General features: G+C 30.2%; 2 protein-coding genes across 2 annotated transcripts in view; one reads left to right on the top strand and one right to left on the bottom strand.

Annotated features, from left to right (window-relative positions):
• Window positions 1-111: 111 nt before the first annotated feature.
• Window positions 112-24,121, bottom strand: LOC139491652 (actin-binding protein WASF2-like). The gene is made up of 7 exons (XM_071279441.1): window positions 24,028-24,121; window positions 12,756-13,036; window positions 11,272-11,425; window positions 9,961-10,084; window positions 8,928-9,173; window positions 6,967-7,747; window positions 112-6,159 (listed from the first exon to the last, which is right to left on the bottom strand). Exons 2-7 carry the CDS (start codon window positions 13,021-13,023, stop codon window positions 5,963-5,965), a joined length of 1,770 nt encoding a protein of 589 aa, XP_071135542.1. The 5' UTR covers window positions 13,024-13,036; window positions 24,028-24,121; the 3' UTR covers window positions 112-5,962.
• Window positions 24,122-24,126: 5 nt separating this feature from the next.
• The window catches only part of LOC139491653 (pre-mRNA-processing factor 17-like), a 33,610-nt gene continuing 30,067 nt past the window's right edge, over window positions 24,127-27,669 (top strand). The window contains exon 1 of the mRNA XM_071279443.1: window positions 24,127-24,569. Coding sequence (XP_071135544.1) covers window positions 24,411-24,569 — 159 coding nt within the window. The 5' untranslated portion in view covers window positions 24,127-24,410. The remainder of the gene's footprint in view (window positions 24,570-27,669) is intronic.

The following is a 27,669-nucleotide window of genomic DNA, read 5'->3' as shown; positions in this document are numbered from 1 at the left end:
TAACAACAAGTATTCTGTGAGCATTATATGGCAATACAATGACAGACAGGAGCATGAAGGGACATAAAAAGGTTTTAATTGATAAAAGATGGTGATCAATAATTGAAATAATTTCCTTGTAAGCAGCATTTATTATTACAGCACAAGTCTATACAAAATGTACAAATTTAATGTACAATAACATTCATATATAACTTTAATGTTATGGCCACATATAGCAACTAATTACTTATTTAATAATAATGATCAATAACTACAGACATATTGAAAGCCTCAAAATGAAATGGTTCTCCATTTTAACCATTTGTAGGCTTCCTGCAAGAAGTAGAATGATGTTTTCATACATAAACAAAACAGAATATGAAAATTTGTCAAACAAAGTGTAAGCTAGCTATAGGCAGCTGTTCTATCCGTATTTTCAAAACCTGCATCTCAGATATTAACATTTGTGTTGTAAAAGCAATTATAGACAATACTTGTTTTAAACTTAATGTGAATTTGACAAGTTTTTAGATTCTTGGTTTCTGTGAAGTTTAAAAACCGCAAAAAATAATATTCTATATATAAAACTCTATATGTAATATTTCTTTAATATGCTTATTCATTGTAAAATATATTAAAATATTACAAATACATGCAAGTCTGATTATGAACAATGCATATGTCATTTTAAAATGCTTTTATCAATATCATATAGAATTCTTTAAGTATGAAGAAAATAGTGTACAAGAATTTTTTTTAATTTGGCAGTACTGATTTATTGCTCTTGGTTCTTCATCACAATTTTAGGTTTATTTAGAATATTGAAAATTACTGTAAACTATCAAATAAAGCTTGACATGACAAGATTTTTTTTTCTTCTGTTTTTGTATTGCAGAGTAGCAATCTTTGCATTCACAGAGATCTGGGTTCCAGAATTTCAAAAGTAAACCAATTTACTTTTGTAAATATTGAAAATTGTGAAGAAATACCAAAGAACACCAAACATTTTGTGTAAATACTGTATCATGTGTATACACATATGCATTAATACGTTACTAATATAAAGGTGAGCATATATGCAAAATGAAGAGAAAAAGATATACCATGTTTATGCCATGGTAGATCAAATTGTGTTATTATTAATGCTACACTAATATCACAATAAATTTTCACAAAATTCACAGGGAATGATTTGCAAAATTAATGATTAGATGATATGAATGATACAAATGATTTCTTAGAAGATATGACTTTGTAATGATGGGATATTATACCACATAGACAAGTTACCTCTGATATAGATATGTGCAGGCTAAAATATAACATATTTTTATCATATCAGAAAATTTAAATTACACTGGCAATTTTCTGCCCACATGAAATTTCAGTAAATTCATATCTAGTTTGTGTTGGTTTGCACTACATAAATTTAATTGTATTTTTTTTTTTAAATTCAAAATGAGATTTTAACTTGGTATAGACTTCTTCAAATCTCTTACAGAAATGTGTTTGTAAACAATCAAAATATTCAAATACAGAGCCTGCAAATATTGAATAAATAATCAGAAAAGATAGAGATGATGTCAGAGTCCCTATAAAACTTGTAAGCCAATTCTATGCCCTTTAAAAACAAATTAAGCTCAAATCTAACTTTCTATTTTGTTCAATCCTAGTTGGTAAGCACACAACTATCTATTTAATTATATGGTTAGGGGTGATATGAAATAGGGGAAAGAAGCTGGTATAATACAAATACAAAATTCTGATATTGTTTTTCTATTTTTAATTTCAGATTAACAAACTCATGTAACTGAAGAGATACCTCTGTGGTTTTGTGTTTGTTTCTTAATTTAGACTTAAATAATGTGATTAAAAAATCCTGTGAAAGTGTGTAGTTATTTGATAAAGTCACAAAACAACACCACAATGGCTATAATTTTTAAACCACACACTCACAACTGTTTATTGAAAATTAAAAAATCCTGAATACACATAATGACTCTTTTATAATATTTCCAATTCACCGTTTCAGAATCTAATGCATCCTGGGTAATATTTTCAAAAGTGTACACCAAAACGTCCTGATTGGTTAAAAATGTCATAAACAATGAAAATTTAACCAATGATGTGGCGTTATTTTCATTTTGGGGTACGAACAATGAAATTACCCATGATTCTTTAGATTCTGAAACGGCTAATTGACACTTCTGTTTTTAGGAATCCTTCTCCTTTAATTGTTATGTTTAATCTTTGATATTATAGTAGGTCTCAAAATTAATGGGAAAAAAATTGTCACAAAGTTGGTCTTCATAAAGCCTGTGCTTTTCAGCTATATTTTAATTTAAAAACTTCACAATAATGATACATTCCTTGTAAGAAAAGTAAAGAAAATGTAAAAACCAAAACTATAGCATGAATGTATGTAAAGGACTGACTGATGGAAACATTATTGAAATATAAAAAAAAAGTGCTGGAAATTGAATGGAACAAATAAATGTATATTATTGCAAAAGTACATTTATAATCATTAAACATCAAATTAACTATCAAAGTAAAGTTTTCTCAGATAAACCTCAGATGATTGAAAAAAAAATCAGCTGTTATATAAAGACAAACTTTTCTATCAGTATTTTTCTATCTGTATTTTATTTCATTTGGATTATGTTTCTTACCAAACTTATCAATTTATACCTTCTTTTTTATTATAAGGGAAAATCAACCTAGTTTACATTTTACACAGATTTGACCTTTGAACTATGGGAGTTAGGCTACTATAATTTTCAATCTAACTTCTTCATTAATGTACACATCAATAAGACAAAATATTGCACATGACTTGTTAAATAAGATGTTTTATATATATATATCTATATCTATACTTCTCTATATATACAACTTTGTACAATGAAGGAAGACTCTAGTGTACACTTGATAAGCAGCAGTAAACAAAACAATGAAAACAAACAAACAAAACAATTGAAACGGAACAAAAATCAAAACAAGGGACATGGTATTACCCAGATAGCTGCAAAGTTCTACTGAAAATTACAATATTTTGAGATTCTGATAGTAATTTGTTCAGAAAAATACCAACTAAAAAACCTAGGAATAATGTAAGTAGTTCTAAAGTTATGGAGAGAAATAGCCCTACAAGAGAAATCAATTGGTATAAACTAGAGCACAAAGAATGGAAATTCAGACTTTTAGAGGGAAGAAATATAGCTAGATTATAATACAGTTATCTCTTGTTTTTTTAAATTGCACAATGCCAGAGATCTTTAATGAAATTCTATAAATAGAATTTTAGCATCTTTAAAAAGTTATATAATAGATTTGTTGTTGTACATAAAAATTCAATTGTCTTCTTCATTTCTCAATTTCTCACTTAACAACATTAATTGCTGATCAGTCCCTTTTATCAAATTATTATCTTAATGTTATACATTATAAAGATTATTAGAAATGTTCCACTTTGTAATTCTCCAATAGAAAATATTTCCATGGAAACAAGAACCCCTGGAGCACTATTGAGGAAAACTTGCTCTCAAATTGAAATCATTTTTAATGAAAGAAAATGAAATCAAACAGTATTAAAAATAGAGAAATAAGCACCAATGTATAAAAAACAAACAAAGGAAAAAACAAATCAATTAGGTAGAAAAAAATATGTGTATTTATTACATCAGTAATTATTGTTTAGAGTTTTTTTAATCTTTCAAAGTATTAATTCAAAATTTGGACTTAGTCGAAAATATTTAAATGGTTTACCTAAATCAATTAACTATATAGTTCTATTTAGTACCATTACATAATAACTGTAGCACTTTGCATATATAAATCACACAATTTTCACACATTACACACATATATCACTCAATTTTATGAAAAAGATGAGCATGCACATTTAACTCAACAAACATACAAATTTGGAGTGACAAAAATTACAATTAGCCCTATTTTCTGGCCAGTGAAATATAAGACCATGCCATGAGACTAACAGTCTTAATAGACATAGAACCATGACTTAAGACACTTATTCTATCCACTAATCTATAGTATTTTTCCTTTATTGTAAGTGCTTTTCCTAAAGACAAAAAGATATCCCCTGAGTTTTTTCATTAATACTTTCCAACTGAAATCACAATTTTTATGAGATATAATAACACTGACATTTGTAGTATGATGAAAATATGACAGTAATACATGTACATTGTAACAGATCATCCTATACTGTAGGGTTACTGCACTACAATCAAGAAATTACAGTACTGTATTTGAAGATTTGCAATCATCACTGGACGACCCAAATGGAGTTTAATTATCATTTTCAAATGATATTACGCCCTTACTGTCGTTTATGTTTAAGAGAGAATGAAAAGTTATTCCGCACTTACTGTATACAGATTTACTGATGTGTTTGAAAGATCTTAAACATGTAAGAATTAAATATGTGTAAACCAAGGCCTACATAAACCAGACTTTCATGAATTTTTGTACCGAAACTTAAAAAAACAAATATATTTAAGTACTTCAACTTGTGTAAAAACATCACTTGTATAATTTGAACTAGTCATATACGTTATAGTATACAAAGACAATATTTTGGCTACATATGATAATTATAATAGTACCCTTGCAACATTCAGCTTCTACTGGCAGGAGCATTTTCATGCATTTATATATTTATATATCAAAAAAGGCAAACAAAAAATAACAATAAGCTTCATGGCAATGTTTAAAATTTATATAACTTGTATAAATAATTTAACTGTATACATCTAGTTGGGTTTAGTTATAAATGTACAGAGTAGGTCTACATAAAACTACATTGTAGTTGTAATACATGAACTTAATACCAATATATGCCCTGTTTACACAATTTTATATTAAATCAACTTTAAATGTTTTCTGTAACAGAAATATAATAACATACATGTAGCTTAAACAATTCTTTAGTTAAAGGTTGAAGAACAGACACTTCCAAAATTACAAATATTCATCACTTTCTTAGCTCTGCCATTAATAATTATTAAGAAGTATAATCTGTTTAAAAAAAATGATGTTTATGGAAGTACCATTAAATAGGGGTCTACTATTTAGTAACTGGGACGAGCTTTTCAAAATTGCTTTTGTATTTTTTCACAATTTTAATACAAATGACAGCATAAATTCACATTCAAACTACAAGTGGGGAAAACAATTATCACATAGACAAGGCTTATTAAATAGAATGACCATAAAAGCCAACTAATTCAATAATTCTTTACAACTAACTGTATTTGAGCAAACTCTAAGGGTTAAATAAATGATCATTAACCTGAAATATTGACACTTAACAAATATTTTCAAAGAAAGAGAACCATAACATAATAATTCTATCATAAAGTTAATTTCCCTATTCAGGTTTAATTTTGAAAAAAAAGTAATTTCTAAATTTTCCATGTCAACAGAAAGGGACTCTTCATATTATTCTGATACATATTTCAATAAAGAGAAAATAATCAGATGATCATGACTTTTAACTTTTCTCTGAACATTCAAGGTAATTTGTCAAATAATATGCTTTCAAATTCACAATATAGGAAAGACATATTTCAAATTAATAGCTACCAGCTAGACAGGATGAATATCATTGTGTTTGCAGAAAATCACATCCCTTAACAATTAATGCTTATCATATGCAAGTCAATTAATCTGACAGCTTTTCTAACACTTCTTTCATACATGCGTTAGAATTCAGAGCTAGCCCTAAACTAAGAATTTACAAATTCAGACAGAGCTTCTCATGCATCTTTTGTAGCTATGTAGTAAAGTTATTCAAATATCTCAGCAAGACAGGCTTTGTAGTTGACATGTATACACTTCGCATTTATACTTCCTACCAGCTGCATCTATAGTATATCGTTTAAAATAATTCCATGACAATTTCAAAGAATTTTCACAAATTTCATTAAAAATTTCTAATTTCACATAATTTTTATCAATCTTCGTCCCATTCATCTTCACCGTTTTCATCTGAGTCCTCTTCACCGCCCTCACTATCACTAGCTTCCATTGCCTTCCGTCTCATTTCAAATGCCCGGTTCATAATTGAATGCACATCAAATCGTCCTGATGGTGTTTTCTTTTGTTCTTCTTTTCTCTTTCTCTCTTCTGTTTTTCTTAACTTTGACATCCCTGAATGAGAAAATATATGTTTTATTCTTTTCTCAAGCACGATCAAACTTTATCCCCATTTTGTACAAATCAATCACAAAACACTACAATAAATTGTTTTGATTTCACTAAATTCTCCCATAATTCTCGTGATTATAGTTAAGACAATTTTTTACATTTAATGTTTAGCTAAAACATAAACCAAATACATGTATAGTACACAATGATACACATGATGCAGTTACTAATACAAATAACTAGAAAATATTTTTTTTTTTTTTAAATGTTTTTTTTCACGGGAGACACTGTTTGTTTTTTGCAGTTTTCTTGTATGTATTTGAAATTTGGTAATTTTAAGTTAGTTCTGTTACAATGTAAACAGTGGCATAAAGACTACAGCTTTGTATGGTATGGCAAATGGCGCCTTCCATCAGTTGCAAGTAAAAAATGCTAGAAGTATTCCAAGATGTTTCTCCTTAAAATTGCTCTCAAATTAAGTACAGACTACAATTTGAAACAATCAAAGTTATCTTTCTTTGCTCTTGATTAAGTTGCTAATGTAAAAATTATTTTTAAAAACTCTAAAAAATATCAATAGTCACTGATAACTCATAGTAATGACTTTAAAACATGTTACTTCAATATTTTGTTTTCTGCATATTTTGGTTGCTGTCTCATTGAACAATACCTCATCAATCAATGCTGTCTAATTGCAGTAACTAAATCAGTCTTTTATCCTTGATGTCTCAAATTAAAAATTAAAAAAAATGTTTAAATGGCAGGCATTCCAAAAAAAAAATCTTTACTGCAACATTTAGAAATACTTACAATCCCCAATTCTAATTTCTGATAATAAAGCACTTCTTTCTGTTTCCACTGGTGCAGGGGGTTGCTCAACTTCTGTCCTTCCTATCGTTGACGAACTATTAGTTGATGATATGGACACCCCATCAGAAGGTGCTCTCACATGTCCATTAGGCATTGACATTGCTGGGGGTGGTGGCGGAGGAGGGGGAGGAGGAGGAGGGGGTGGTGGAGCACCTCCATCCATTGGTGGCGGAGATATTGGAGGTGGCGGCATAATTTCTATTGGTGTCTCTGGCATGAATTGAGGAGGAGGGGGTGGCGGAGGTAGATGATCTGGTGTTCGCCTCGAGGGACTAGAAGAATAACTACTAGGCTGTCGTACTGGTGAGCCTGCTTGCGGTGATTCCCCTCTTGCGTCATAATTCATTTGTTGGTTTCTCGTCATCTGCGGACTTGGCGTGTATGACTTATGATTATAACTGTCAGAATCCAATGGGGGCGGGGGAGGAGGAGGTGGCAAACTGTCTCTTTGCCCTCTCATCCTGTCACTGTTTGGATCAAAAGGCGGAGGGGGAGGAGGAGCTTGCTGCGGTCTAGCAGGACTGATCATTGACGGTGCTCGTGATCCTCTTTGATGTTGCTGCTGAAGGTGTAGATGACTGGGATGTTGTTGAGGATGATCTGGTATGTTTGGATCGTAATATTGTTGATGCTGCTGTGACATCTGACTAATTCGTGGGTCCTGAGTTGATGGTAATTCGTTTGGACCATTCATATACTGTGACTTTTTGTTCGCATGTGCCTGAAAAAAAATATGTAAAAAGTTAGCAAGTTTTCAAGTGAAGGAAGACCTAATAAAGATGTTCAGAGTTGTTACATAAGGGACGACATCAAAAGTTTAATGTAGGATAAAAAACTTAATTCACATAGTTTTTTCACCGACACCCCCACCCCCCTCTTAACTTAATTTGGGAAAAATTAATTTACCAATAGGGATATATGTAAAATCGATTTAAGATATGCAAAACTTGCAGAATTTTACCCCCCCCAAACTATTTGATTTAAGTTTTTTATGTCGTCCCTAATATCTAAGTAATGTTGGTATGTCTTTATTTTTAATGTTTTTCATCTTTGTTCTTTATTACTGTCAATCAAAAAAACCATTGCTTGCATTTATCATGTTTATTATTTTTGAAGAATTAACGAAAATGTGAGTTTAATCACAGATTTTTGGTTGACAGGAATGGAGAGTTGTCTCATTGGCACTCATAACACATCTTCTTATATGTTATATATATTTGATATCAGAATGCAAGTTTTTATTATTGTGATACTCAAGAAGATACCTTATTCATATTGAGAAAACTTCACAATAATTTAAAGGTATTGATACTTTTTAGTGATAGATAGGAGATAATTCAAAATGAATTATGTTCTGTATTCAATTACAATGCATTGCAAGTCAGGAGTTTTTTTTCTTAATGACAAAAGTTAAAATCATAAACATGATATATGTATCTAGAACTAATATTATGTAAAAATTAAAGATACGAGTTGAAAATTTGACAAGTAATAGGTCATAACCTTAGTGAGGGTTTTGTGGAAACATTTTCTGATAGTTAAAATACATTCCACTTATGCAATTTAAAAAAAGAATAAATTTTGCTTTATCCATGTTTACCTATTAAAATGTTAAACCAGCTGTATTTGTTTGCACCTGTCCTATGTCACGAACCTGATGTTCAGTAGTTGTCATTTGTTAAAAGAGGTTCATGAGTGTTTCTCATATTTTTTTTTACAGATTAGACCGTTCATTTTTCTGTTTGAAGGGTTTAACAATAGTCATTTCTGGGGGCCCTTACTGTTCGGTGTGAGCCAAGGCTCCGTGTTGAGACCATACTTTGACCTATAATGGTTTACTTTTGGATGGAGAGTTGTCTCATTGGCACTCATACCACATCTTCTTATATATATTTACTTACTTGTGAATATCTAGGATCTATATCATTTTGTTGCTGTGGCGATGAAACATGGTTTTGAGAAGGTTTATTTTGAATGTCAGCACTAGATAAAGAAGTCGCATTAGAAGAAGGTAATCCTTTCAAAATTTGTTGGGGATTCTGATATTCAGAACTAAATTCTATTCCTTGTGCTCTGTCTTTATATTTTTCTTTGATTAATTTAATTTCTTTAGGTTTTGCTCTTGTTTTCGTTTCTTTAGGCCTTTGCTAAAATATAGAAATAGAATTATGAAGATGAAATTTGTATGATCAACAATAAAACCAAGAAATAACTATAAAATAAATAAACATTGTTTTTTTAAAATACACATTTGATGTTCTGTTGACATAAGACAGTCAAGGATACTACTTCAAAAAGTTATTTTCATCTACATGAAGAAGAAGATAATAATATACTTATATAAGTAAATTTGTTAAATTCATATTTTCTTATCAGGTTTAAATAATCTCCCCTTAATTTTTTTCAGTTTCTTTGTTTGTATAAGGTCCCTACAATTAACTTGAATGAATATGTACAGTGTATACCAAAGCAAGTAAATTCCAGGACTGATCAAGTAAATAAATAAACTATTTTTTCTGATTGATGAAGGTAGATTGCCTTTAATTGCTTACATCCACTTTATTTGAACTTTATAGTAGTTTCAATAGCAGTCATACCACATTTCCTTATTCTTATATCAATTCAGACTTTAGTGTTTGTATTTGTGATATGAGACATCTTTTCTCTTTGTAGGTGCAAAGAGAGGAAATTATGATGATGCGGATGTTTCATCATTGTATGAAGATATCGTTAATGTAGTAAACATGCCTTCATGTAATCTTCAACATATTGAAGTTAAGAAGTATTATGTAGATATAGATGTAAAATTTACTGATTACTTGTAACAGTTTTGCATTGTTCAATTGGATAGTCATAATGAAATTCCCAATCCAATAAGTTAAAGCAAATAATGACTTATTAGTGGGACACAGAATAAACATAACAGATGATAACCTTCTTTCGTTTTGCTTTGTATTCTGTTTTCTTTTGTTCGATATCTTTCTGTATATCTGAGAACCATAATTCAAAGAAGTACCCAGGATCTGTGTAGAACTTCATACTGTCCTTGCCGTCCTCTCTGAAAAGAGAAAATAATCAATTATATTTAATGTAAATGATCTTGGGAACCTATATATTGACCCCAAATTTTTACTGTGATTACCATGATTACTGTAAATTCAGAAATAAGCATGTAGATTTATTACATGGCAAGCTATTTTAAACAATGGGCTCAAATATGAGATTTATTATTGCGATTTCAGGAAATTCTAAATCATTTTATAAAGCAAACAAAATGCCAGTTTTTTAATTTTTGTACTGACGCTATTTTCACAACACGCAAATAATTTTCGCATTTACAGCACTGTATGTATACTCCCAAAATCCTCAGTTACAGGACAAAAGCTGGGTATGATTATTAAAATAGGCTATTTCAAATAAGCTTAATCTTTTCAATTTTCATGGCCTGAATCTTTAATAAATTTGTTTAACTAATTTGAAATAAATTAAATAATATCAGTATGTAAATTTTAATTGCAATGCACATCAAGTATGATTTTACCATCAAGGAAGTCCTCAAAATATTTTGTATAAAAATAGGTGAAAAACTAATTGACAAAAAGCATGTTTCAATAGACTCTCTTGACAATGTGATTATGTCATCTAAGTAAACAAATAGATAACTGACAAATTATTAACACTCAGATTGAAAGGAATTTTCTTCCTTCTTGGTAAAGCATCTGCTTCTATATCTATAACAATAAATCTTTACTTAAGATGATAAAAAGATCCAAAAATACATTTTTTCCTGTTTTATTGTGTACATGTTCATGTTTAGTTGACTGAAGAATACAAAGATTTCTCATTTTCTTTGTTACTCAACCAATATAACATGTATAACAGCACTTTCAAATTTACCAAGTATAGATTTAAAATTCTATGTGAAATAATTCTCATTTTACCAGATTTCAAAGGGAATTAAGAGCTTTTTATATTCATCTTGTTCATAGACACATGGTCTATTTTTTGAAGCTGTAAGCTTTTTGTTTTGTGTGCGTAATTGGGTAGCTGTTTATATCCTTCTATTCATATCTAGTTAGTTTAACTGTCACACTAAACATGCTTTAACTAGTAAATCAGTGTGTAAGGTTTGAAACAAGATGCTGTTTATGCTGTTGATGATCACTGTTCCAAACTCAAATCCACTACCTTAGAAAACCTGCATTAATGTTGAACTAATTTAATCCATATGAAATTTCTAAATACCTGAACTCATTAAGTTTCTCCAACGCAGGAGGTCTTGTACATTCAATATATGCCTGTTGTATAGATTTTGGTATCGTTGCCCTGGAAACAACCTGTTGATCATGTTGATTTGAACTTTTATATGGTTTTCTTAAATGTATGTCTTGTAAGGAAACTAAAAATAGAAATGCACTTATAATAGATTTTTATTAAATAAGTATACATCTATCGTTATCAATAACATAAATTATTAAACTAAAGTTTATGCCATACAGGTATAAATATAATAATAGCGAATTTTGTCACTTCCACCTGTCATACCTTTAATTGTAGGCACCCAACTACTTTTTTTTTCAAAGTCAATATCAATTTTCTTTAAATACTATTTGCAACAATCTAATGATATGAATGAAGAAAAATAAATAGGTGTCTTATCAGCTTTAACATGTATAAATTTTAAATGGGTAACCAATATTTTCCCTATGGTGTGTCCAAACTGACCATGTACATGTGTGTGGTCAAAAAAAGACTTTTCTTCATGAGTAAAGTGTGTAAATACTTAAGGGGGCTCGCGGGTCTAAATGATTTTTTTTATTTAATATGGGTTTTCTCTATATTTTTCTATAAATGAACTTTATCTTATACTTAATAGAAAAATGAAATAAAAAAATGGGGTCACCGTTCATTTACGCTCACAATCTGCCTTCGAAAGAAGCATACATTTTTGTTAATGTCCATTTTTTCTGTTGAACTAATAGGAGAAATAGCGGTAATATCGAAATAAAAAAAGAACTAAATTACAGAAATCGCTAAAATTTTACAATTATTTAGTTTATGTACAGCTTATTCGAAAACAACAATAAAAAATATAGGTCACCGATGAGTTTAAAAAGATATTTCAATTTTAATGCCAAAAAATGGCATTTTTGCACCAAAGGGAGATAATTTGGAGCTTTTTCAATGATATCTACATTTTAAAAGTCTGCTGGGGCCAACAAGAATTGATTTTTTGAAATGATTTTTGTACTATATGATAAAGTAACAGCTACTTAAGGTAATCAATAAAATTTGTAATGAAAAATTAATGTTTATTTTTTTCTGAAAATCTTATACCCGCGAGCCTCCTTAAATAGGAATATTAGCAATTAAGTAAAATAAAACTTTTTTTTCATGTAATTATGGCACGTAAACAACACATGCAACACAAACATTGATCATAAATTCAAGACTAAAACTTGTTAAATCTAAAAATCACCAATTCAACACTTAATCCATTTGTCATGTTTGCCCTGAGAAACAACATAAAAAAATTGAAATATAGAAATTGAGCAGTTCTCAAGTTTAATCGTCAAAATACATGAAATAATCTCAAATTTGCATAAAATTACGTGTCGAAAAAACAGCCAAAAAATTAAACTGCATTTAAGTGATCTACATGTATAGCAGCTGAGATGTATATATAATATATAATAATATATATTCTAAACCATTTAGTTCTAGTTTACCTTGCTCTCTTTCTGCATCTAGCTGTTTCACTTTATCTCTTAGATGATCAATTCGGTTTTGTAACTGGTTGGCTCTTCCTAAGAAATTAGAGGCCTCCTTCGAAAGGTCTTCAAACATGTCCTCAGCATGGTGACTGAGGCTGCTGAGCTGCTGAATGACAGAACTCAAAGTGTGGTTGGTCACACATTCTAATTCGTTAGCGACTGATTTATCAACCTCAACATGGCTGACATTAACTGGTTCTATACCTCGCTGAATGAAAGGCATGTTGTACAATCATCTGAAAATAGGCAATTATAATACATTTTTACATTAAGTCATCAAAAAATTATTGTTAAAATAAATCCAACTTCTGATATTGCTTAACAGGACTAAATAGAATTTTTGCATCTACTTATAAAATGTGACACATTTTTTCTGTAAGTTTTTAATTATCTTTTATCACTGTTTATTCTTACTGTAATTTATATTCATGAATATCAGGACTTGTATGGTGTTGGTTTTTTTTACATGTACAGCACTGTTTCAATTCAATTCAATCAGACAGATTTTTAGTTGATGGAGGTAAGAGAGATGGTGATATACAATGAATATAGAATGATTCCTCAATATTATGTAATCAGTACTACATGTACCTGAATCTACATACTGACTTATAAATACTATTTTTAGATTAATGAAAATTATAAAAACAGGACTAAATTTGGAAGCAATTCAACATTTTGTATCAGTACTTTTGTTTTCTTCATTGAAATCGAAAAAAAAATAAATAAAGAAAACATAGTACAAACATATGTTTGTTTTAAAGTTATCAAATATTTTCCTTATATTTCTTTGTCCTTTTTGCACTATAGTTTCATAAATTAAAACAATTAAAACACTGTTTATAGAGTTTAAAATATCTTTTATGTCTTTATACATGTTAAAACAAAAAAAACCAAGAAGCATTCAACCATATTCAGAAGTAAAAACTTTTAATTCCTTGTTCCTTAAAAGTACATATTTTATTTAATTCCTCATGTATTATCATCATTATCGTCTGGGTAAAGTCATCATAGTATTTCAAACATCACGAACAGCTTTTTTTAAACTAAGAAAAACAGCATTATCTTACAGTTAGGTGGATATACTATCCAAACACAAAATGCTCACAAATGAAAATAATTTATATAAATTGCAGTTTCTCTAAGTTCCTAAATCTAACATTGGTATGTATTGGAAAATGCAGACTTTTTGCTAAATTGATGAGAATACCAACAAACTTTTCACTGATTTAGGCTACCTCTTAATGCTTAGTTTTATAATCAGAGTATATACCAGTATATGCTTATACAATTAACAAATGACCATTTACAAGCTTAAGGACCATTACAAGGATTAAGGGTTGAACGTTTACAAATGTATATCTTCTACTAAATCTCATAGATACGATATTCAATATTTCCTGATGTACAACATATAACTTCTTCATACGTTAAGTGATTTCAATAGAATATTTCCTGTTTATAAGCCTAGATATACACTGAGGAATGTCCCTACACAATTACCACTGAAGTTTTAACGGGATACAAGTGCAATATTGGAAAATACATAATAGTCTGTCTGTAAAGATAAAATCTTATGGATTGTCCCAGTTATCTTTAAATCTAATTTATAAATCTTTACACAATCCAGAACAAGATTAATATCGTCTATTTTTACAAGAGTAGATTATTGTTACATGAACAAATGCAAGTACATGAATATAAAATAACAAAACATAAACACCATAAATGTTGTCAACTTAAATTCACATTTCCCAATGAACATGGTGAAATTTCAATCATAAAAGAATTTGCATTGTTTAGAAACTTAAACCCTTTAGCTAACTAACGAACAAGAAAATGATTCAATCTTCTTTTAATTATACCATTTATAAATAAATTAAAAATCACTTAACATTTGCTTAACAGCTTTTTTTCTCGTTCCTAATCTAATAGCCTTTAACTCCATATATGTAAAAATACCCATTTAAGATTTATTATTGATAATCTCTCTTTTAATACATTGTAATATGCTTAAGGGGATGTGTTAATCTTACAATATCAAATGAACTTGACATTTGTACATTTAAATAGAAAATTGACAACATGGACAACATTGATGAAGTACTGTTTAAGTTTTTATGTTTATGACTGTTTATTAAAAAAATATCACTTTTTTCACCAAGTTTTGAAAAGCTGTTCATCACTTTCTTGCACAGAGAATAATTTGTGTCTGACTGTCGTTTTTATTTTTTATGATAGCTCTGCAGTTTTATATTAAGTAAATTGTCAACTTCAATTTTTTCTCTGATAAGCAACATGTACTTTTGAGTCCTAGTAATACCATGATTACATGAATTATTTGGTCTTGTATTTTCAGACAATATTTTGTGTATCAGAGATGGTATATCCAGAAATACTGTTTTACTTCTGGAATGAAGAAGCTCAGTGTACATGCCCCATGACTACTAAATGATTTTTTAACATTTAAAAAACAATACCTTCAATTTAAAATAATTGTATTACAAAAACTGCAACTTGATAAATATCAGAAGATATGAATAATTATTTCAGTTATGAAGAACAGCCTTATACATGTTCACTAGTTAATTCACAGATGGATGTATTTCAGATAAGAGTATCCTTTGCCTAATACTGAAAGCTACCTTGCAACAACCCTTTCAAATATATATAACAATGAATAATGTCAATTCAATATTTAACTAAAACCACACCCAAAATGACCTTCACCTAGGATGATTTACCTGTGCTCATGTAGGGGAACATGCATGTTTTGAAAACACAACAAACAAAAGTTTCCATTATAGTCTTAAATAGTGAAATTCATTTAAAAGTTCACAACTTTGAAATTTCATAGCGGTTTAATAATATATACATGTACATATGCAGCTTTTTATGAGCATGATGAGAAATATGACTATATTTGTTCGTATAGGTTTTAACCACACCTACTGTTTAAGTACCATGACATCATGATGTGACTGCAAATTTTACTATAAGAGGAAACCAAACTTACACATACATACATGTAGCTGTACCAACTTACAAACTTGGTAGACAAACTATTAGTACATGTATCTTATACAATTACTAACTATTTAGAGTATGGAAACAGGGAATGTATCAAAGAGACAACAACCCAAAAACTGTCAAAGGCCACCAATGACCAATGAGTCTTTAACACAAACAAGAAAATCTGGCACTCAGATGCAGGCTTCTAAACGATAATGTATACTACATGTAGATCAGGACAATGGATGCCACACTGAGAAACAGACCAATGAAATGGATGGAGGACATTTTTCTCCCTTTCTTTTTCTTAATTATTGTTAAGGAAATTAACAAAAAAAAAAACAACCTTGGAAGGTCACTGAATGAAGCTTGTTATATCAGATGTTGCAGGAGGAAATTTGTTATGATTTTCTTTACTCTGTTTACAAGGATCTTATATTACATTCATAACATTTAAAAAGTCCCAACAAGAAGTTTCCACTTACAGTTTTACTCGTGTTCAAATCAACATGCATATACATAAAATTGAGAAAGGAAATGGTGAATATGTCAAAGCGACAACCACCCGACCATAGAGCAAACAACAGCCGAAGGCAACCAATGGGTCTTCAATGTAGCGAGAATTCCCGCACCCGTAGGTGTCCTTCAGCTGGCCCCTAAAATATGCATAATAGTGCATGTACATATATATATATAAAGTAACACTGTCTTTTTTTAAACTTTAGTCTAGACAGTTTGGTACAGACCCATTACCAGTATATATTTAGATACATGTATGAAGTATATTTTATTAACTTCAGTATGTTTATGATGTTTTGTGTCATCTCACCACTTTGATGATGGTCATTAAAATATAATACAATGCAGTTGTGTTGTTGTACATGTGCTACATGTGCACCTAACCTTCGGCAAACTTATTTTTGTAACTTCAGGCCAAATTAAAAAGAATATGTTCAAGTTAAACCTCTTTGTACACACAATGACATAGCCTTCCATCTTTTGATCCTTGCAAAACTCCTACCAAAAAGTTATCATTGGGACTTCTTGTAATGAATCTTGAAAAAAATAAATTTGGCCTTCTAACAAACTTGAGGTGAAAAAATTGAGCAAATTAAAAACAAGTCCTAACTATTTTCGTAAAGACTGGAAAACACCCTATAAAACTCTTTATATTTCATTTTGCTTCATGCCTTTAAAAAACATTACCATTTCAGTCTGCACAGTTAGCCACTACTGGCACTAGTCCGATGCCCCAAACTAGTAAAATTTCATTGGACTAGTGAGTTTTTTGCAAAAATTTGTTTGGCCCATAAGCATGATAAGAAAAATGTCAGAATATTGGTCTTCGGACTATTAGTTGAAAAAGTTTTTGGTGCAGACTATATTTTATGTTTACAATTTAATGTAAGCATGTTTTTTTTTTTTTATTTCTTTTCATTTCTTACTACTTCAAGTTAGGTCATATACAATGTACATGTTCAATGTATGTTCACAAATTTATTGCTACAAATGTAGTTCTAAATAACATCATCCACCAGGAAAAATCTGTCAACACTTCAGTCAAACTTGTACTAATTTTCACTTAATCAATATTCATATGTCTAATTTAATCACCCTCCAATCTTCTATTGTGTGCAATAAAACGTAAATATAACTCTTACAATAAAGTATAGGACAACAGCCTTGTAAATAAAATACATGTCACCCTTGAGTAATCTTCACAAAAGAAGAGACAAATAAAGATGTAATTACAATCCGCCTTCAAATATATCTCAACTCATTTCCATTTTCTCATGATTACGATTGTATTTTAAGTATTACATAGAAGGCACTTAAAAATGAATGAAGAATGTGAATACATGTACCTCTCTGAGAATTAGACTAATTGATTATAAATGTTTTTGTGTGCGAAATATATTCGTTTTTGATATTTATAAGATAATATATATATATATATATACATTTAGATTGTTGGTGTTTAACATCACTTTCAGAACTGATTGCTATATCATATGGCAACCGCTTTAAATAAGGTGTCTCCTCAGAAAATAACAACTGACAATCCTAGTTAATCCAAATTGGAATTGAACAAACCTACCAGGAGATAAATGAATTATCATTTGATTATAGGTACATGTTGTATGAGACAGCAACCCAAAGGCAATACAAAAAGCAAGATATCTATAGGTCAACATTCAGTCTTCCAAAACATTTTTAATAATCTTTGATAAGTATTTGTCTTTGAAAGACCACCGTACAAGTGCATGTAGTTTATTTTAATATGTAGACAGTAGGAGTAACTAATAAGTTGCAAATAAAATTAAAATTAAAGTTAAAAACTCACACGATACTTGATTCATGTCCATTTGTACTTCAGATGTTTACTAGTGGATATTTTTTTGATATTGTCTCTCGATATCTCTCTAGCTTTGTTATGGAGAATTTGATATGATAAAGTTATTTAGTTTTAAATATGTTCAAAATATTATCTGTTTATGTTCATAACATTGATGAAAAAATCCAATTTCCTATGGTGATAAAGTTTCGAAGTTTATATTCAAGTTTTTGAAGTTGCATATGAATATATATGATGTATATATATCATCGTATATCAGGTATATTTTCAACGAGACAGCAATCCAATAGGCAATAAAACACCTTTTTTCACATTTCCTCATTTTGAGTATTTTGTAGAGTAAAAATTCTATCAACTTCCCTTTAAAACTATAGTTAATAGCCCTAATTACTGGTCTTCAATTATATATATACATTGTTTAAAGTGTGGTCATTACATAACTTCCTAATTCACAGGGGCTTTTGTCATGTGTGTGGATGAGTGTTTTAAGTACATGTAGTTAATATATTTTTTAGCTTGTCTGTCAACACTGAGGATGTTTAATAGTTCGAACCCTGCACCTACAAATGTAGCATTCAATTCCAATCTAAATTGACTATGCTAGGATTTCCAGTTTTCCTGCACATCATTGTGATTCAAGGACAATAACTCTCCACAAAATCAACAGATCATAATAAAATTCAAACTTGACTTAATGACTTAGGGACGACATCAAAAGTTCAATGAAGGATAAAAAACTTAATTCACATAGTTTTTTCTCTGACCCCCCCCCCCACCTCAACTTAATTTGGGAAAAATTGATTGACCCATATAGATATATGTAAAAAATCAATGTCGGATACATGTAACCACCCCCAAACTATTTGAATTAAGTTTTTTATCTTACATTGATCTTGTGATGTCGTCCCTTATACAACATTGTTACTTGTCATGATTAAAAAATACCAGTCAGAGTTCAGACATAAACAAGTAGTTATTTGTTTTCGACTTACACAAGTCAAAAATGTGTTTTCATTGAAAACTGATTTTCCAGACTGACCAACTGACCGAATGCAAATATATAAGTCCTCTTTACTTTGTCCATGTTGTCTGAAGGGTACTTATTATTTCAGATAAAATCACATCCAAGCCATAAAGCATCACATTACAATGATGCAGCACAGCTTTGGGGAAATACTGAATTATATCAATAATTTAATGATAATTACATACTTAAAGGCACAAGTTATCCTTGCTGGTTCATTGACCTTACTATAAATGTACATGCAAGTCTGACAGATGACCATGCTGTTTTGAATTAGATTAAAATTTACATTTTTTGTACATACATTTGTACACACAACGTTAGCCTTGTAAATCATTAATTGTAAAACCATTACAATTAAATTAACTTTAGAAAAGGTAGTGAAATTTCTAAAGTCAATCCTGTGAATTTAAAAAAATAACATGAACAATCTGTTAATTCACTGGGAAAACCATTTGGTTAACGCGCCTGCTTATTGTCTAGAAGGCCATAAAACATCTAAAAATATGGACTATGGTTAAAAGATAACCAGTACTCTTTAACTATAGATGTACATATAATGGTAGCCAAATATTGAAGTAAAACAAGGCCTACTTTAAATAACTGCTGATCATTCCAAAAAGAAATTAAATAAATTACAGCTTTTACATTAATGCTAGCAAGACAAATTTTTGTTTGGCTTGCTCGCTTTGTTTGTATCAATGTTTGCTCAAGCATGGCAATTAAGAAAGGCGGAACTTCAGTTTGTATACATCACTGTACATCATACTTAAATTTTATTGGACGTTATGTTTGAGGTTTAAAAATAAGGAGACTTAATTTTAAAACATCACATGAGAAATATTCTCACATGTTTCCTTACCTGTAAAAAAACAATAATTGGTCAATGAAAGAGAAATATTAACTTTTTTCTTGTATGAGGCTGAGAAACTGGCCTTCCACAGTTTTGCGTCGAGTGCAAAAAAAGTTTATATTTTTATTAACTGTTATTTCAGTTACTTTCGTGTCTTCCCTTCCATTATGTGACTCAAGAAAAAATTCCAAAAAATGGGTATTGAAAAGAGAAAATCGAGTGCACATTTTTATGTTAGGGTGCGTTTGAAATGAATATTTTGTCTTAAAAACGTACTAAGCAAGAGTATTTGATACATCATCAGATTCTATCATTTTTATATAGCAAAGCTACAGGTTGACTTTATAACATAAAAAAAATCACAGTACTAAAAGATGAAATATATAGGTCAAGTGAAATACATATGTAACATGTGTAATGAATCACAAAATCAGAGTAGGTGTGTTCGAAAAACTTTTTTTTTTAAATAAAAGTTATAGACGACAGTCTTTTAAGTTGGATGATGACAATGCATATCTTCGAAAAAAAAATTTATCTTCCATTTCTACGATCGATTGTGAGAATGAATCGACGTAATAGGGAGATAATTTTGACGAATGTATCGTATATTTACAGGTAAGGAAACATGTGAGAATAATTGTCATGTGATGTTTTAAAATTTAAGGTCCTTTACCTCAAACATAACGTCCAATTAAATTTAAGTATCATGATGTACACAAGCTGAAACCCCGCCTATCTTAATTGCCATGCTTGAGCAAACATTGATTCAAACAAAGCAAGCAAGCCAAACAAAGATTTGTCTTGCTAGCATTAATGTAAAAGCTGTAATAACAGAGAGCAGTCCCTTTGAACATGTTGAACATGTTGAATATTGTGTATTCAATAATTTTTCAATTGTCAACGTACTAATTTTCATGGATTTGAGGAAAACTCGCATTTTCGTGGATATTTAATTTTGTGGTTTTGCTTAAGGTTGCATACATTACAATAAAAAATGTGTAATTCATTTCACATTTCAAGTTGTGGTTTCTCCAGAGTCATGAGATTCAAAGTGATACTTGATCTGGTATTTTGATCGCAAGCAGCAACCCAAATGACCTATTCAAAAATGGCTGTTGCAGTGCCTATGATATAAACATGGTTTATTTTACATCCTTCATCAAATGTACCCACAGCCAATTTCTAGTACGTTTTTTCTGGTACTGGTTTCTGAAATTTATTATAAACAAACCAAAGCGGCAAGCTACAATTTGTTATATTTCAGGGAAAATTTACTGTAGGACAGTTCAGGGATCTCCATGGATGAAAATTGAACGATGGAGGAACTTTCACCATTACAAACAGTGTCTATGCTGTACAGTGTAGCACGATCGGAAGTATTGTATACCTCCATACAAGGAATGATGAACATGCTAATTCATTGCTTATTTAAATTATATTTATTTGAATTTTCATTATAGAATTAGAAGTACAATGTATCAATATTTTCATTTATTGCCGTTTTTAACCATTCAAATGCCAAGTCTTCATGGTCCCCTTAGTCGAGAATGACCAAAAGCTGTCATGAAGGTCCCCATGTAGATTTCTTGTATTTTTGGTAATTGTTATGGGGGTTAAAAATCATATGATGTGGAGCTTATTTTTCATGGACACTGTCAAATTCATAACCCATTAACGGTATGGCTGATTTGCAGCAACAACAAAACGATTCGTACGGGTTATGTTAAAGGTTAAAGAGATTTGTAAAGCAAACGTTGACAAATGAAAAGGTTTTTAATGACTGTATCTGGCAAATTGATGCTGTGCAACATCCATCTTTCGAGTCTGAATACAAACCGGAAACACGGATGTATCAATATTGATTGTAATATACAAAATGAATTCGGAATTACGATACGATATTTCTTTACAGGAAATATTTAAGTTTTTACTTTTAAACTTTTAAAGTAATTCTAAATTATCGTTACAGCAGTACTTGAGTTAGTTGCAATGAAATAAATATTTACTGTTTTGCGTCTTATTTTGTACTTCTTAAAAAAGGGGGATGCTAATTGCGTAAGTCAAGAAAAAGCATGTGTTTCGACATTTTAAACTGTTTTCTTTGTAACTGTATTATTAATTTATTTATTTAATCTAAATTATCATAATCATCGATCATTTGCTGAAACTTAGTTGATTAATTCGACAAATGGATCGTCTATCCTCAGATAGTATTCTCCTGTCTGATTTGTTGATCTACCTGTACAAGCTCAGGTACAAGTGATTAGCGATCTTAATCCGGATATCCCTCAGGCGTTAGAACTGTATTGGATTATAACATAAAAAGCCTAAGGGTTATGCAATTACATGCATTTGATTATAAATGATAAAAAAAATAGTGTCGGGCTACAAAAAATGATGAAGTTTTGAACGATGGCGGAAGACAATTTAACGATGGCGCGAGTCATTTGACGATGGTGCGAGTCATTTGACGATGGTGCAAGTCATTTGACGATGGCGCAAGACATTTGAAAGATGGGGGGGCAGTGATATTGTTGTCTTTTTTCAAAACTACCTCTACCGTTTTTTATTGGGAAAAACGATATTTTTTATTGAAATTGGGAAATTTGTATATTTTATTCTAAACACATCTCCGATTTTTTACTGACCTTTGCTGTCTTTTTTGCACTTTTTTTTCGTGGATATTTTGGTTGTCAGACATTTTGAACCTGAAAGGTACTTTTCGGAGAGGGGAAAGAAACAGAAGCAATGTTGGTACTTAAATGCATTGAAAACCACTTGTGTTACAAGCACCATATTGATTCTGATCAGAAAACCGGATCTCAAAAGTGCTTTCTAATATCAAAATAATGACATGAATACGATATTTACAAACATTACTATCAATGCCTTCACTGTTTTGGGAAAAAGTTTAACTTTTTGGTAGGAATTTTAAGCCATTTTTTTTAGTGATTGGGAATTTCCTCTAGGGGAAAAAGCCGAATATCGGCTGTAATTTGAGGCAAACAATATCACTGGGGGGGGGGGGGGGGGGGCCATCGTTAAACAGGCCATGGAAATCCCTGGGACTGACATGTCATTCATGACAGTCTTACTGTCAAAGGTCAAAATAAATTTTAGCAAACTCTGGTTCCTTTAATTTGATACCACTATAACCATGAAAATTTGTAATCAAAGTCATACATGTCATCATGGTCATAACAATGAATTCAGTGTACTGTTCATATATATCTTATAATAAAATTTGTTGCAAGTATATAATGCATCTCAGCTGCATCTGTCTCATTTTATTTTTAAAAACCGCCATACATGATATTATTGTTCATGTTGTTAGTTCCGTCTGTACTAAAATCATAATTCCCTAGTGAGATTGGATTTAGCTATGTAAGTATACTCGCTGCATTGTTTCACAGAGGTTCAGGTTAAGACAAAGTGATTAAGAATTATGAACAACATTACAATTGATTGCCCAGCGACAGCATGGAACAGGTGACTGGCCCAAGTGACATTAGTGATGATGCCCTAAAAACGCAAAAATGATGTTCAATATGACAATTAGACCAAAGTTTTGACAGAAATGCAGCCAACTTAAGAGTGGTCTTTCACATCACTGATAACCAATTCAGGACTACACCATTATTTGTGGTTTACTCTTTACAAAAATTTATCTGGATAATTTAACATTCCGACCCTAAGCTGCATTGAATGATTGATTACGAATTGAGCTGTGTATTGAGATATGAAGATGCTTTAAGGGATCAGTATGAAAAGATTGAATGTGTAACTATGAACATATTCTTGAAATGATCAAATCTGTCTACATTTCTTGGATTCGACCTGAAAGATGACAGCAGAAAAACAAAAACAGGTCACTGGCACACCCAAGTTTTATAATAAATTTTGAGTAGTTAAGAAAAATGGCATGATTTTTCACGTGGTTATTCGAACAAATGATTCTTTTGTGATATAGAAACATGCTCACCAGTTGCATTCAAACTTCATGATTGGAAAAATGTAAATATTTACGATACAGCATCATCAATCCGGGAAGTCAAGAAAATGGCGATGAAATCTCGTTAATTATCATGCATTCTCATTATCAACGAGACTTGACATAAATTTGATTGAAGTCCTCATTAAGAAAATATTCCTTTCATTCAATTGATTTCTATAATTTACAAAAACTTTAACAAAACCAGACAATAAATGAAAAAATAAAATTTGATATAAAACTTAATTTCATTTACTGCAGTAAACTTTTTGTTCGATACTGTTGTTTACTCATTTAGTTTCCGGTTAATGCTTTTTGAAACGTTTTTTGCCTAGTTTTACTCTTTCAACGCCAATTATTGAAAATGTCCTAAAATGTTGGCACTCCAACAATATAGCAGTGATGAAGACAATTCAGATCATGAAAACAAAGATCATTTAGAGGATCTCACAGCCCATCTCAGACCAATAAATCAGCAAAATGCTATTTCTTCAACGATTCAGTTGAAAGCAGCACCAGAAATATTTACAAAAGTATGACAACCATATTTTGAAAAGTTTTCCAGATAATCTGTTTCCCAAAATTCTAATTTGTATCCTCTTTTATATTTGAATGAGGTGCTACCTGATGTCAGTTACGAGTACCCGTGAGATTGCTTTCAAGACATGACCGCCATATTTCCATGGTTTTACCCTCCCACACAATATCTGGTATGCAAACCGGAGTTAAAACTAGATTGGATACTTCGGGGGCATTAGTAGGTATCAGGTCCGTTCGCGCCCAATACACTTTCGTATTTGCAGCCTACACATTCGCACCTCTCATGTTCGCTCCGGAAGTACGTTCGCGTAGTCTTTAGAAGTGTCAACTTGACATTATAATCTCTCTGTAATTTCGATCATCCTGGTAATTTTATGTCGCTACTGTATAAAACTCATTTGTATATTTGTTTTTATGATGTGGCACTGCAGAGAAAAACAAATAAATAAATAAATAATTAATTAACTAAAAAAAAGTAAACAAATAAATGAATAAATAATTAACCCTTATAAAACCGTAACTATCTATTTTGTGAACCTTCCAGTATCTTTAATAAAGACCCCTAACAAATGTTGAATATCTTCTATGTGATGTTTGTAATTATCATTTTCTGTTGTTGCTAATAATACTTCTGATTCAAGTGTAAGTTTTGATGTTATGAAGTACATGTAGAGTGCAGAGAGGAGTTTTTCTCTAGCCTTCTCATAATTTTCACAATCCAGTAGATAATGGTCAACTATACCTTCGCACCCATTTTTGTCGAGCCTTCGACTTTAGTCGAAAAAGCGAGACTAAGCGATCCTACATTCCTTCGTCGTCGGCGGCGTCCACAAATGTTCACTCTGTGGTTAAAGTTTTTGAAATTTTAATAACTTTCTTAAACTATACTGAATTTCTACCAAACTTGGACAGAAGCTTGTTTATGATCATAAGAAAGTATCCAGAAGTAAATTTTGTAAAAATAAAATTCTATTTTTTCCGTATTTTACTTATAAATGGACTTAGTTTTTCTGCGAGGTAACATTACATTCACTCTGTGGTTAAAGTTTTTAAAATTTTAATAACTTTCATAAACTATCCTTGATTTGTACCATACTTGGACAGAAGCTTGTTTATGATGATAAGATAGTATCAAGAAGAAAATTTTGTGAAAATAAATTTCCGCTTTTCCGTATTTTACTTATAAATGGACTTAGTTTTTCTGCGAGGAAACATTACATTCACTCTGTGGTTAAAGTTTTTAAAATTTTAATCGCGGTGCGCGGTTTGTTTGTAATTTCCATCAATTTAGCAGATAAACTTTTTACTCTGGTAGATTAATCAATGAGTGATCGATTTCTCTTAGAAGAAATTTAAAGGTCTGAGTGAATAGACTATACAGAGAACAATACCTGTTGTATTTGTTCAATGGGACAATAGAACGGCCAAAAGTTTAAATGGACAGGTAACTATCAGGTGAATCTATTGAAAGGTTCAATTGGGTTCGCAATAATGTAAAAAAAAAATATGACATTCCTTGCATGTGTTACTGAGCAAGTGTCGCCTTGGGCCAGAGTAACAAAATAGGATTCAGATTTATAAACAATTAAACAAACATTTAATTTCAATTGTTCACTTATTAAATTTATCCATCTTATTGTAATAATAACAATTTGTATAACCAAAAATAAAGATAATTGTTTTTAACAGCTTGGCTCCTTTGAACTCATGTAAAAAAAATATTCATAGCAATACACTAACCAAAACATGATTAAGATTTTATCAACACAAGAATGAAAAAAAAACGTTGTCAGAATCTCACTTTACTTAGAAACAATGAAAAAAATATATTTATATAGAGCAGTACACTTGCAGTTTCACTGATTAGCAACAAGAAGAATTTTAGCGACAAGAAGCAACAAGAAGAATTTTAGCGACAAGAAGCAACAAGAAGCTATTTAACGACACAAAAACATTTTTTTATTAAAATTATTTATTCCAAATAAATATTAAAAGAATATGCAAAAGAAAAAATTTTTAGCAACAAGAAAGTTAATATTGATAGAAAAAAAATTGAAACATAGATCTAATTGCTACATTTATTTATATGATTTTTATTATCTATTATGTACAACAGCAAGTATTACGTATTATGATATTACTTTTACTTGTGTTTTAGAACAATAATATACAGATATATTTATCTTATAATTTGTTTTTTAAAACTTTCTTTGTATAATATATAATAAACTTGCGAAATGCATTATTTGTACATCATTGTCCTGAAAGTACAGGCAAAAATTGTGAAATACAAAGGACTGAAATCAAACAAGAGGGAAACAAAAATAAAAATGTGAATATTTTTCACATTATTTTAGTTTGTGTATTTCCTCATTTAACGATATCTTTTATTAAATAGGTCATCAATTTATATCTGCCCGTGTATTAAAAAAAATTTATAAATGCATATTTCTTAATATTTAATAAAAAAAAAAAAAATGCTTTCTTGTCGCTAAATAGTCTTCTTGTCGCTTCTTGTCGCTAAAATTATTCTTCTTGTCGCTTCTTGACGCTTCTTGTCGTTAATTAGTGAGACCCGTACACTTGCCTAAACATGATTAAGACTTATTCAACACATAAAAAAATCAGAATCTCACTATATGTCATGTATGTAGAAACAATGAACAAAAAATATTTATAGCAATACACTTAAAAAACTCAATTCCAAATTATATAAATAATACCAATAAAAATTGAGCGCGAACATGTAGGTGCGAACAGACTTTGGGTGCAATATGTATGGTGCTTAAATGAAAGGGCACGAACGTGAATACAATACAATATTTACAATATTTTTATTTTCCAAATTAAAGGGCCCATTAAGAGCATAACATTAATTACAACATGACATAAACATTACAGAGTGATTAAAGAAACATAAAATAATAATTGAAATTCAAATGCATGAAGAAAGGATCAGTGGTCAAGGGGAGATAATTTTGATATATTTTAGAGTATCTAACTAATTTTCTGATTTTCTTAGTTGCAGGCCTTTATCCAGGTATGCACATAAAATAGATAAAAATCTGCTATCTTCATTAATCATGATCCATG

This window comes from Mytilus edulis, chromosome 10, assembly GCF_963676685.1.
Source record: "Mytilus edulis chromosome 10, xbMytEdul2.2, whole genome shotgun sequence".
Taxonomy (NCBI): domain Eukaryota; kingdom Metazoa; phylum Mollusca; class Bivalvia; order Mytilida; family Mytilidae; genus Mytilus; species Mytilus edulis.
This window is presented reverse-complemented; position numbering and strand designations above follow the sequence as displayed.